Consider the following 12,974-nt stretch of genomic DNA (forward strand, 5'->3'; position numbering starts at 1 on the left):
CTAACCCTCCAAAGGGGTCGGGAGAGGGTGCAGTGGTTGGAGAGCGAGAGACCTGCTCTGCCACTGCCTGCAACACTTCAGTCTCTGTAGCTGAGTCAAAGTGCTCACTTCTTTGTTTGTTTTCCCTTTTGAATGGCAAAAGAAATGTCACCTGTTTTCTTGTAGCTCTCTGTTAATGTGCAGGGAACTGTTGTCATGATTCTTGGTATCTGAATTCCTTAAAAGCTGTTTTATGTAGCAGGCAGCTAAAGTTAGCTGAGCATTGGCTGAGGTGAGATGAGCCTGGTTTTCTCTGCCTTGCTTCCACAGGTATAGCGCCCTTCAGTGAAAAAGTTAAAGGAGCAATGTAATGGTTAAACATCTGCTTGCTTGTTTTTTGAAGAACATGGCTGCTCCTTTCCACATTACTGACACCTGAGATTATTAAAACTGAAAGAGTCATCAGTGGTCCAGTTTTTTTGTGCTAATGTGATGTCTTATTGCTCAATATATCTTTATTTGGACAGGGAAAATAAACTAGTTAATTTGTTTCATTTTATAGTTTTAATTCAGCTTCACCTTTAAATTACAGTACAATCAGCTCTGCCTATTCTCTGAGGCATGTTTATTTTTTTGTGGGAAAAGACAGAGCTTCTGAAGAAGCCTGAAAAAAGACAGACTTTTTGTTTTTAGAACTCTGTTTTCACAAAGCCTTGTTTTTTGCAAAACCTTCGTTATAAATGAAATTGACCCAACAGTGGCCCTTTAAGAGACATGTTGGCAGTTAATCTGTTCTGGTTTACAGCATGTACATTGCTTTAAGAATGACTGGAATTCTAGGGGGAGGGAGAAGGGAAGCTTTGACCTCCATGTGCACATGTGCTGCTGCCAGCATCCCCTTGCTCGTCTCTGTGATTAAATGGATAAATCAAAGAACACCAGCTTCTTTTCTGTTCTCTCTGCAGTGAGGCTCTCTTTTTATTTATTAGTAGCCAGCATGGCTGAAATACTTCCAAGTGCAAGAGGGAAGGTTTCTACCAGTTATTTTGGTGTGGGAGTTGGTAGCCAGCCCAGTTGTTGGAGTTCTTAATTATACTGCTTTCCTTTTCCCCAGATCTGAATGCATCAATAAGTTTGCCTCTGTCTTTGGGACCATGCCTCTCAAAGTGGTGGAGCATCGTGCTGACCCCGTCCTGTACAAAGATGACTTTCCTGAGAAACTGAAGAGCTTTCCCAATATCGGCAGCTTGTAAAGAGTGAGACAAACCTCCATGAGGAAAACAACAGCTGAAAAGGTGCTATGAGGAATATAAAGCCCTGAAGACAAAACTTGCTAGCGAGTGGGTTTGCATCTGAGAGAGATGAGAATTAATGTTTTTGTCTTCCTTTTACACAAAGTTGTATTTGAAATCTGGACAACTGCTTCTCTGTTGCTCACAGAGAGTTGAATCTATTTGTGGGTTCTCCAAAAAACGTCAAACACACACTTTTGTCCAGAGGAGGCTATGCATCTGGAAGAATAAAACAGAGTCTTGCTCTTTGTGGTCTGACTGGCATGACTGACCTCTTCTATCAAATGTGCTGCAGGCTCTCTGGTTAGTGAGCATCCATCCATTCAAAGCAACTGTCTGCCATGTAGAGCTGTTCTCTTTTGGGAGGAGTTTATTTCCTGTGTGGCTGGTGGGCCTCTGTCTTTTGAGCTTTAACTGTTGTCTTAAGTAACTGTAACAAATATTTTCTTCTGTAATATGAGACAAATGTTTATTTTTTTACAATATCACAAACAAAAATCTGTCTGTTTTCACCTAGTTTAAAGAACAAAGCAATTTGTATTACTTAAATTATTTTGATGGAGATGAAGACACAGCAGCCGGGATGATAATCTCCTTCAAAGCAGAGACCTGCAGGACTGAACTGCAATTGCTGCACTTCCTGTGTAAATCTCAGGTTTTCTGCTGCCCTCGTGCAAAAGACTCTGACTCTATCATAAATAGTTGTATTACAAAGAAAATTATTTGTCTTTAGTCTTCTTATATTTTTATCTGCATTATAAAACCAGCAATCAGGTTACACTTTTACTTTGTAGCCATCCATAGGGAAATAAGTTTTTCATGTCTGAAACCTCTTTAGCAAGCAGTGTACTAATTTGTAAAACACCTTCTATATTTGCAGAAATTCCCAGTTCCAGCTTCAATGTACAGGCACATGTGTATGTGTAAGACACTCTTAACGCACACTTACAAACTCCTGTAGGTTACCATTGTTGGAAAAACTACTGTGTCTTTGGTTGTAATTTAAGGAACCCATTGCCACCAGGCTGAAAAATACAGCTTAGGAAGTCTTTTGGAGAAGATTTACATTTCTTAGGAACATTTGAATTGTTTCTCCATACTGAAATGAACCTGAATGAGAAAACAAAATGCAACAAAATTAGAAATAAAGTTGCTTGGACTATTACTCTTGCCCTTCAGTCTTAAGGAGGGTCCTAAGTTGGGCTGAGAAAGCAATCTCTTTTCTAGCTCCACTGATAAAATGCTTGCTACTAGATAAGTGTGATTTCACTGTCTTTTGAAACCTCTGTTGCTGCTGGTTACAGACACATCCTACTTGATGGGCTGTTTTTCTGTTACAGTGCAAGCAACCTTATTCCTCAGATTTGCCAAACCCCAAACAATAGGACAAGTGTTAGACATCATGGTTCACCCCCTCTCCTAAACTGGATACGCAGCAATGACAGAAACCAAATGAAAGTCAGGCTAGAAACAGGAAACATCTGCTCCTATTTGTCTCACCCCCACTAAGTCTTATCTTATTGCCCAGTGCAGTGGATGTGCTGTGAATAAAAATCATATTGGATCAATAGCTTTGTGGGGATGCTTCACTTCATAACCTCCCTGGGATGTGCCTGTAAACTGTATCATCTGACTCTCTGGGAGTGTTTAATTACTAGTAAATGTTTTTTGCTGCACTCTTTGTTTCATTTGTGAGTTGCTATGGGAGCTAAAAGGATAGCTGTTGCAGTGACAACTGCTGTCTGCACAGTGGCTATCACAAGAGAGAGGAAGGTTTGTTACTCATTATATCTCCTTTGCAGCCTTTCAGGTTTATTAACATGAACCTTCTTTTTGAATCTTCCTCTTGATTTATGTGCTGGTGCTTGAGCGTCAGGAGATACCAGCATATTTCCCTTGAGAAGTTTGCTTTAAAAGGGTACCTGTAACAGTGCAGTAGTGAGTTTTAGCTGTCCTTTTGGAGCTGATCTCAGCTTGGCAGGCCTTAGCAGCTTAAATGAGTTATAACACCTTCTTTACAAAGTTGTGAAGCTTCTGTGATTTTTTGATTCTTTCTCAGTAAGCCAGTAAAAGGTTCGTTTTGCACAGAGTCTTAAAAGACACTGAGGATTTGAAACAGTTGGTTGAATATTTTTAGATGTAGACAGTCAAACCAGTCCTGCTAAGCTGAGGTATAATCTCCAGTCAGTAAAAAGGTAACATGTCCCTGTGTCTGCATCCAGGAGCATCTGAGTAGTTTCCCCTTGCACAAAATGTCCAGTGACCCTTAACAATAATGTTTTATCCTTTGGCCTTTTACAGTTGCTTTTATAGGGCTAGCTCATTTACAACCCCATTTGTCTCTGTTTAATGCCATGGAGAAAATTGGGCAATTGACCATAAAGAAAAATTGTAAAATTGCCTTCTTACTTGCTCTCTGCATTTATTATTGTGATGTTCTTGGTGCAGATTCTGTAAAGGTAAGATTTAATTGTATGTCTGATTTACAGCAGAGGTTTTGTCAATCTTTAAATTAAGATAATTTTTAACTTTTCATTGTATATATGATGACCAAAAAAGCTTGATAATTGTATATTAAAAATTAAATCACATGAGTGTTTATTGTATTTCACTTCTGGAATGGCACAAGGAAACATGAATTAATTCAGAAGGGAGAATTTCAGTGACAAGCTCTTTTACAAGATAAATCTATGTTAAACTTGAATATCCACAATGCATTTTAGAAAGGTCTGTCAATATTTTGTCTTTTCCGTAACTGCAGTTTGATGGTTGTCTTGAAAATAGAAGTTTGGTCTGCATCCCAGTCACCTTTTGGGGAGAATAGTTGTTACTCTAATTTTCTGCCAAGATTTGACAATAGCATTTATCTTGGAGAAATATAGAACAGGTTTGTTTTTTGGTTTTTTTTATTCTTGCAAAGAAATACAGCAGATGTTAAATAACTGTGCCTTTGAGAAGAGATCTGTGGCTGAGTCACTGAGATTGTGGAATCCAATGTGGTGGCAGCTTTTTGTTTCCAGAAGCCCTGTGGATCATGCTGCAAAAGGGTAGTGTGTGCATGGCATACCTTGCTCCTTGTGCATAGCAAGGGGGAATGTGCTGCAGGGGCTGCTCTGCCAGTCATGGGGAGTCCTATGGATGCATTTTTAGCATCACTAACTCTTCCTATAATGCAAGAGTTTTTTCTTCCTCACAGCTCCACTGTCTTATTAAAGGATGTGAAGATTCAGGCCCTAATGTTCTGAATGACTCTGTCCTTCCATCTCTAACTCCTGCTCTGGAGCCTCCTACCATCCATCATGCTTCTGCTGGTGTGGTTCAAATATGCTGTAGCAACAAGTTTTTCCCTCTTAATTATCCATTCAAGGGTCTTTTAAACTCAAGGACTTTGGACACAGATTTCAAAATAATTGTGAGGTGGGATTTAAGTGATGCTCACTCAGTACTTCTGACTCATTTTGGTTTTAGGCTGGATTGGTGAGTGTTGAGCTGTTCTAAAAAGATGCTATACTGAGACACATGAAAATGGATTTAGAAGGGCAATTTTAATATAAATATGCCTCCAAGATTTTATATGAATGCCCTCCATAACAAATGTCTGATACATTGGGTACTTCTCACAGGTAGAGCATCTTTTGATCAGGAAAGTTCTCAGAATGGTTAATGGGTACTGCATAAATCTGTCCAGCCCTCTTACATGGAAGCTGCTCTCCAACCAAAGCATGATATATGGAAGAAAATCTAAATCGATGGTGCTGATGAAGAAATGGGATCAGACAGAGTGAGTATGATTTTTTTCATTTTTCTCTTTGAAGATTTGCATACTTAAATTTTACTATGACTGCTGCAAAACATGTTCTTTTGTAAACTAAAATGTAAACTGTGTAGTTCTTGTTGTCAGGGGTAGTCTCATCCATGTACTTGAATCACAAAAAAAAAATCAGTAAACTTATGTTTGATTAAATCTATGCTAGAAAATGAGCAATTTCCCAATTCCAGTTGGTCCAGTTGCTAACTTCAGTCTGATCCTAAAGAGCTGAGAAGAGCAGAGCAAATCCTGGCAAGAATTTCGCCTATACTGCCTTTTCATTTCAATTTTTAGGCTGAAAATAATAATTTCTGTCAAAACCTGCCAGAAAATCCCAAACACAATGCTCCATGGGATCTGCAGGTTATCCCATGAGCAGGTGGTCACTTCAAACCTCTTGCTAACTTTGGCACGTGACAGAGGTAGCACTTGCTTAGCAGAAAATTCAGGTACAACACGTTTGCTTTGCTATTGAGTCACGGGTCCTTAAGTTGTATCTCATGCTGTTGGGAGTGCCTGTAGGACAGTGTAAGTTCTTTTTATGATGCCTGCCACTGCTGTATCTAAGTGCAAGAAATTGATCTTTATGGTCCTCCTTTATGGTCCTCCTGAGGGTAAGATCAGCCTCTTACTTGTACCTGCAGATAAGGAAACAGAGAGAGGCAGTCGGATTCTCTTTGGAGATGTGTGGGTAAAAACAGGATTGAACACCAGTATCCCAAGCCTGGGATTTAGCAGAACAGCTACACTTTTGTCTGAATTGTTGTTTATTTGGAGTTTTGGGTTCCTCACTACCAAGGCAGAGGACTGTTAACCTTGACTTTAAGAATCAGCAGGCTTCAGTGGGCCCTGGCTTGAAGCCATTTAGAGACATTCCTGGTGCACTCTGTGTAATTTCAGCCTGATGGAAATGGCTGTAATGCAGTCCCACCTCTGCTGATCTTCAGGATTCCCCTGTCTGCAGCTTCTTGTGGTTGCTTTGAAAGTGAGTTATGTTTCCTATTAAAGGATAACAGGGACAATTGAGGCAATTACGTGGACTGGCTTGGAGCTAGCAGCACGAAGGGAGTTTTCCAGCTGAAAGCAGTGCTGCTCAAAGGTTCTTCCTGCAAGGTTGCCTGTTTGCTGTCTTCATTTGTCTGGAAAAGGATCCCATAATTGTCCTTCAAATTTCCTTTAGTCATGCTAAATGCCTGTTTACTTGCATAAACAGGAAGTGCTCCTGCTCCAGACAAGCATACCAACTCTGACCATGGACAGAGATCAGTGCAACTTGGTTATAATTTTATTAGGTCTATAAACTTGTGTCAGTGCTCAGTACCAGACTCTGTGCAGGGGGGATGTTGTGACTAAGAAAATACCAGCATAATTATTAAGTCACATCTATTAGATTTTTAACCTAAATTTCAGTTGAGGGGGGCTGGACAGAGGTCAAAGCTGGAGCATTTGACCAATGAAGGCATGAAGAACTTGGGATATGCAGACCCACATGAGGTTTTCCATGTGTCATTCTGAGGTGTGGTTTCTGTTGCATCCTGTTCTTTTAAGGATGAAGCTTATCTCTTTTAGCCCCTCCCCTCCATTCTGTGCAGTGATGGGAATCTGTAAAACTAAAAAGCTTGGGACTGACTGAACAAAGTGCCACTTACAGATATCCAGCTGCCCAGTGTGAATACCTCGTGCTCATCCAGGAAATAAGCCCATAATGCCTTGGAAAGATACCTGAGCTTTTCAAGCCACCAGCTGTGTTCCCTCCCATGTGTATTTGTGCCACACGCTCAAGAAAACCGTTGTTTCTCACCTGCTTGGCTGGCTGTTTGTAAACTTACAGGTCCTTCTTTTGTGAAACTTCTCTTTGAATGTGAGGGGCAGGTCTCAGCTGGGTGCTGGCCACAGTTAGTGCCGGGTGCCTTCAGTTGCAGACTGATGGGAACAATAACTGCTTTGCCACACTTCATACAAACAGGGAGGGAAAAAGGTTTTAAGGAGAAAGGACCGTAAAATGAGATCCAGGAATTCAGTAAGGCTACAGCAAATGGAGCAGATTGCTAACTCAGAGCATCTGTCTTTGCCCTGTGAGGAAGTTACGAACTGCAAAGCAAGAGAAAGTGGAAGATCCTTTCACAAATAATAAACACTTGTTTGTCTCAGATTAAATGCAACACCTTTACATGTGGGCTCCAGCTGGCCATAAGTAGATGCACCTTGCATGGCTGTTACCTTCCTTGCCAATGAGAAGATTATTGAACATCCATCTGCTTAAAGGTTAATAACCTGCTTTTAAAAAGAGGAAGAAAAAAAGGCAAATCTGTTTAGTTTACAGGAATAAAAAATTGTTTTTCATTTAAACTGCCCGAACTTTGCCCTGCCTCAAAGTCATATTCTCCAGCAGAGAAGGAACGCGTTAACCTAGGAGCTGTAGCCACATCTCCCAGAGAGAAATTTTTCCATGTGTTTTAAATAACTCCTGTAACTCCACTAAGAAGGTGCAGCTTCAAGAGGAAAATGCACATTTCTAATCTGGGTTCTGCCACTATCTAGTTTAGAGAGAAACTTTTTAGTTCTTTGGCATCATTTAGGCCAGGAGCAATTTCTGATGTAAACCCATACAAGCAGTATGTTACTGAAACTGGCTTTAGGCTCTCAACACTCTGAACTCTGCCAACATCTGGAGAATCTGGCTTTGAGTGCTTGGGGAGGGAGGGAATTTTTCTCCTACAAGTGAGAGGAATGGATAAGCTTGAAACAGCACCTGCATTATCCATTTCTTTGTGAGATAGAAAACAGCCATGCACCATCTGAAGCAAGCTGATGCTCCCAGACAACTGATGGAAAGGCCAGAGGGGCTCTGTGGGTCTTGGTGGGTTGCTGGCAGCTGCCTGGCACCTTCTCAGCTTTGCCTGGGCAAGACAGGCCCTTTCCAGTCCACCCAGCATGTGGGTACAGGGACTTGACTCTTACTGGGCCCAGTGCTGGTGGGTCTGTGCAGTCTGAAGGAAACAGTTTTGCAGCTGAGTTTATTGATGGAGTGCAAGCCACAGAAAGGGCCCTTACAGAACGCAGATTTTTCTGCAGTGGGACAAGATCTGTGCCCTGTGAACTTGTGGGGCCCAGACAAACCCTTCCCTTTGTGCAGGGACAAGTGAAACCCAGAGGGCTCAGTCTGCCCCACAGCCCACTGAGCAGCTTCTGGCTGCAGGCAGGCACCTCTGGGAAACCCTGCAGACCCACAGAGGAGAAGAGGGTGGGTGAGGCTTGGATGCCTCTGCTAAGGTGGAGCTGGGAGGGGAGGGAGTGTGATGGCCTGTGGGAATATGGGAAACGCTGCCAGCGCCAGGTGTCTTCTCCTAGGGCTTCAAGAGACCTTGTGCTTGGTGCCCCGAGCATGACTGTGCTGTGTAAAAGGGGTGGTGACACAACATGGGGAGCTGAGGGTCCCCAGTTCTGTGGCCTCTTGCTGCCAAGTCAGCTTCTCCCTGTGTCAGCGGTGGTTACCGGCTGCCTCATTAAGGACTGCTTGAGAAGGGCTGGGAGAGCTGCAGGAGCTCTTTCGCTCTGCTGAAGCAGCAAGGGCGGAGCAGTAAGCCACGGAGACCATGCTGCTCTGTAGCCCGTGGCCAGGGTGCCGAGGCGCTCCCGGCGGGGCCCGCAGAGGCGGGAGCGGCCGCAGGGGCGCTCCGGGCCCGCCCGCTGGCTCCTGCCCAGCGCTTTGTACGGCAGAGGCGGCAGCCCGTGAGCTGCCACCTGTTGTTAATCTACCCCCGGCTAATCCATTCTGGACTGCGTCAGCAGTTCAAAAGGGCACTGTTAGTATTTTTTGCCAGCTTCAATTAACGTGAGATTTTGGAGGCCCCTCTGATCACATTTCATCTGTCATGAGTCAGGAACAAACCAGCCAGATTGCAGTTGAGAGGAGAGAAGAGAAGGAGTTTATTGCAAACCAAAACAACAACAGTGTTTGTGCCCCCTTGGCCAGGGTGGCTGGGAAGCAGGGACCTTCTCACTCCTTTCAAAACCTGGAAAAATAAAAATTGGTGACTGGAAATTCCAGCCCTTCACCTCAAAAAAAAAAAAAAAAAAAAAGAAAAAGAAAAGAAAAAGAAAAAGCTGCAAGTGCAATAACTTACTTCAAAAAAAGTTAAAAAGAATCAAGCTGCAAGACTGTTTGTTCTTTTTTAATATTCCACTGTAATGAACTGGTAATACATGGTTGCATAGGCAATAACATTGCATGGCACAAACCTCATGTGGCAACATTTAAAATGATTTTTTTTTATTCTTTTTTTTCCTGAACATTTTTAAAACTTTTTTATTGTTTTTATATGTTCCACCCCAGGCCGTTAAGCTAAAGAGAGAAAAAAAAAAGGTAGCATTTATACAAGGTTACAATATTTTACAACAAAAAAACCAATAATATTGATTGAGGTTTGTTTTCTTTCTTTCTCCCAGTCTCTCTTTCAAGCACTGCACACCTAAACCGATATATTATTATACATTGAAAACTGTCCTTCAAAATCAGTAGTATAAAAGTCCTAGCTCTACCTACCTACCTAGCTATGTGGGGGGAGTGGAGAACCATGTTACCAGCAAAGAGTTAAGGGGGTGTAAGGCTGCTCCCTCGCCTCCTCCCAGCTCCCTTCGGGAAGCTGCAAAGGGCTGAATGACTTTCCATCCGATTCCACCCCCTTCCCATTTGGGTTTAATTTCTCCCTCGGTCTGTTTGCTTTTTGCTGTGTCAGTCAGAGCAGCAAAATAAACACGGGGCTCTGCCTCTGCTTGATTATTTTTCAATCCTTTCCCAAGAAACTACCTTTTTGCCTTAGTTTGTTTGGAGAGTGTTTTACAATGTGCTGCCCGGTCTGAGTGTACTCTGGGAATCAGGGGAACACGCCTCCCACCCCAAAACACCGCCCGTGCAGGAGGAAACCAGCAGGGAGCCCTGCTGGGCAGCACATGGGGTACTCCTGGGCCAGGCTGATGGGGCTGATGGGGCAGGTGAAGCTATGTGTGCTGCAGCTCTGAGACCTCACGTGTGACACATTGTCACTGCGTGTGGCCTTTCCCTAACACCTGCCCATGCCATGGCTCAGGCCAGGCGTGGTCCAGCAAGGACGTGTCACCCAGCAGGGATGTGCATTCCGGCAGGGATGGACGCTCGCTCACACCCTGCCACGGGCTTTAGAGAGAGGGAGGGTGGTTCTCTTTTTATTTTGCTTGGTCTTCCTCCCTGTAGGCTCTACCCAGGTAGGGGCTGGGGCAGTGGGACCTGAACTGGGTAGCATATTCTGGAGGGGGCAGCTGGAGCCTGGCTGGAGAGCCTGCTGGGAGTGCAGGTGGGTGGCATTGCTGGCAGCAGGTGACGTGCCAGGGGGCTGACCTGGCCCTTCTCCAGGAGCTTGTTGAGGCATAGCAGCCCTAAGAGTCTGGACCCTGCAGGGTCCAGCAAGCCCAAGCCTAGTTCCCCACTGGTTTCAATTGCTACCAAAGCACTAACTACTGCTTGTAGGCAAGAAGTGCCTCTGAGTGCTTGGCAGCGAGTGGTACCCAACCACTTTTAAGCCAGTGCCAGGAACCCATGCTGCTCTTGCTATTTGCATCTTCCTGGTCTCAAAGCTCTGGGATATCTCTGGGATACCCAGTCATGGGCAGCATAAGGCAGCCACCTTGTAGGATACCTGCTGCATAGCCAGGGCCAGGACTGCTTGGGAGAAATGTTTTTCTCCTCCCTCCGTGAGGCTGGAGGGAGCATCTGGGTGGGCTCTGTGGGCTGCACCCACAGAGGATGCCACCATGGGCATGGCAGGTGTTGGGACGGCTGATGCTTGTGAGACATTTTGGTGGTGGATGGGGAAAAAGCTTGCAGCTTTGAAGGCAAGTGCAAGCCAGGGAATTGTGATTCAATGTATAGGCAGGAGTAAAATACTAAATAAGAAATAAATAGAGAAGAAAGTCATAAATAGAATTGAAAAGTATTAAAATAACAACAATAATAATAATTAAAAAAGGTATCATCATGGTAACGTGGGATTGCAAGAACAGCACTGACCCTGTGACCTTTAAGAAATGCAGTAGCTGTAGGCTGGCTAGGTTAAGATACACACACATATATATATATATATACATATATATAAGTATATATATATATTTATACAGTTTTTCATGTTAATTTAACAGCTAGTTTTAAAACCCTTTTAAATTAATTTTTAAAATGTGTTTTAAGTACAGATGCATGTAGCTTAAAAACTACCAGAACAACTGCTTTTGAAGGTTTGGGAGGGACACCCCTTCCAGCATTATCCAGAAGTGTGGGTGCAAGGGACTGTGCCTGAATGGCAGCAGCACCCAGGGAGGTGAGGCAGAGCCTGATAAGCAGTGGGGCTGCCTGCAGCTGGAGGTGGGAAGGGAGCCCTGCACAAGGGGGTCCAGGGAACAACATTCCCCTTGCCTCGTGGTGTTTTCAGGAAGGCTGAGGGCTGGGCACGCACAGTGGTGTTTAAATTAGACTGAGTCCAACATGTGCTTTCCACATGAATTTTAAGGTGAGAGAAAGTGGGGGCCAAGCTTCTCTAAATGCCAAGTCTGCTGCCAGAAGACTGTCCTCTCTCTCTCTCTAACAAGACAGCACTTAATCCTCTGGGCTGTTAAACAGCTCAGATGAAATACTGGCCCCGTGGAAGTCTGTGAGGAAAAGCTACCTTTTAACTTCAGTAGGGAATGTAGCTAAGCTCTTGAATAGATACAGCCCTCCACTGGAGCTGCCTTCAGAGCTTGCAGGCTAAGTGAGACCTGTCCCCGATATGCCTGCCTGCCCCACTGCCCTCTCCTTAGCTCTGCTTGTTGCTAATTTGCTTTGTTAGCAGTGGTACTGGACTGTTCAGGCAGCAGCCCTCCACTGATTGCCTGCTGACACTGGGAAGCATCAAGATCCCCAGTGTACCTGGGAAAAAGCTCAACACTGTGCTCAGCTGCCTGCACAAATCTGGACAAATTGCCTCCTGTCACCAGTCCTGGATAGCTGGGAAGCTCAGTGGCTTCTGGGGTACCCAGTGGGGATGTACACACCTCCAACTGGTCAGCATGATCCTGCCTGGTTCAGTGATCAGCATCACTTTCAGCATCTAAGCCACCATGCCTGAGGTCTCAGCTGAATGTTTAGGCTGACATGTAAATCCTGGCTGCTTATGATGGGAGAGGCCCTGGTTATGCAGATGATGTAGTGAAATGCATGCTGGCTCCCTGCGCATAGCAGGGAATGCATCTCTTAGCATTTCTGAGGAGAGAAAAGAAACAGTACTACTGGTGTTTTCTTATTCCAATAAATATATTACTTTTGACCTAGCAATAGTGTATCATTAAGGTAGTGTATTGACAGTCTAGGCACTATGGAAATACTTGTATGGCTCATTAACCTGAAGCTGGACATTTGGTTGTAGCTTATTTGGAACTTTTTCCAAGACCACTAGATATTCCTGGACCTTAAACCACAAGATCCCCTAACACTGAGCAGAGGAAAGACGGAAGGGTGACAAACCAGTTTTTCTGGTAGTAGTATCCTATAATTCCCTTGTAAATCTTGGAGATGGCTACCCTAGCTCAAGCCCAGCTTGCAAAGCCACACTGTATGGCTGGTAGTGCTCAGCTGACTTTCAGCTTCTCCTTGGCAGTATTTCAGTGGGGTAAAAGGATGTTCCAAAATTATTCCATGCACTATGATCACTGAAAAACTTGTAAAACATTTAGCCTTGCAAAGGAGATCTAACTTAACAGCTCTGTGCAGGTAAGAGCACTGGGACGGAAAAGCAGAGAGGCATGTTGGTTCACACAAACCAGAGAAGCTCTGGTCTCTTCTACTTCCTCTGCAAATGAAGAGGATCTGAGGTGGCTGGAGACGGGGC

General features: G+C 43.9%; 1 protein-coding gene across 2 annotated transcripts in view; it reads left to right on the forward strand.

Annotated features, from left to right (window-relative positions):
* Positions 1 to 3,862, forward strand: part of EXT2 (exostosin glycosyltransferase 2) — a 72,846-nt gene extending 68,984 nt beyond the window's left edge. For both annotated transcript variants that reach the window (XM_036384396.2, XM_036384397.2), the window contains exon 14: positions 1,094 to 3,862. In XM_036384396.2, the coding sequence (XP_036240289.1) occupies positions 1,094 to 1,232 (139 nt within the window). In that variant the 3' untranslated portion in view covers positions 1,233 to 3,862. The remainder of the gene's footprint in view (positions 1 to 1,093) is intronic.
* The last annotated feature ends 9,112 nt before the right edge of the window (positions 3,863 to 12,974 follow it).

Source organism: Molothrus ater, chromosome 6 (assembly GCF_012460135.2).
Source record: "Molothrus ater isolate BHLD 08-10-18 breed brown headed cowbird chromosome 6, BPBGC_Mater_1.1, whole genome shotgun sequence".
NCBI classification, from domain to species: domain Eukaryota; kingdom Metazoa; phylum Chordata; class Aves; order Passeriformes; family Icteridae; genus Molothrus; species Molothrus ater.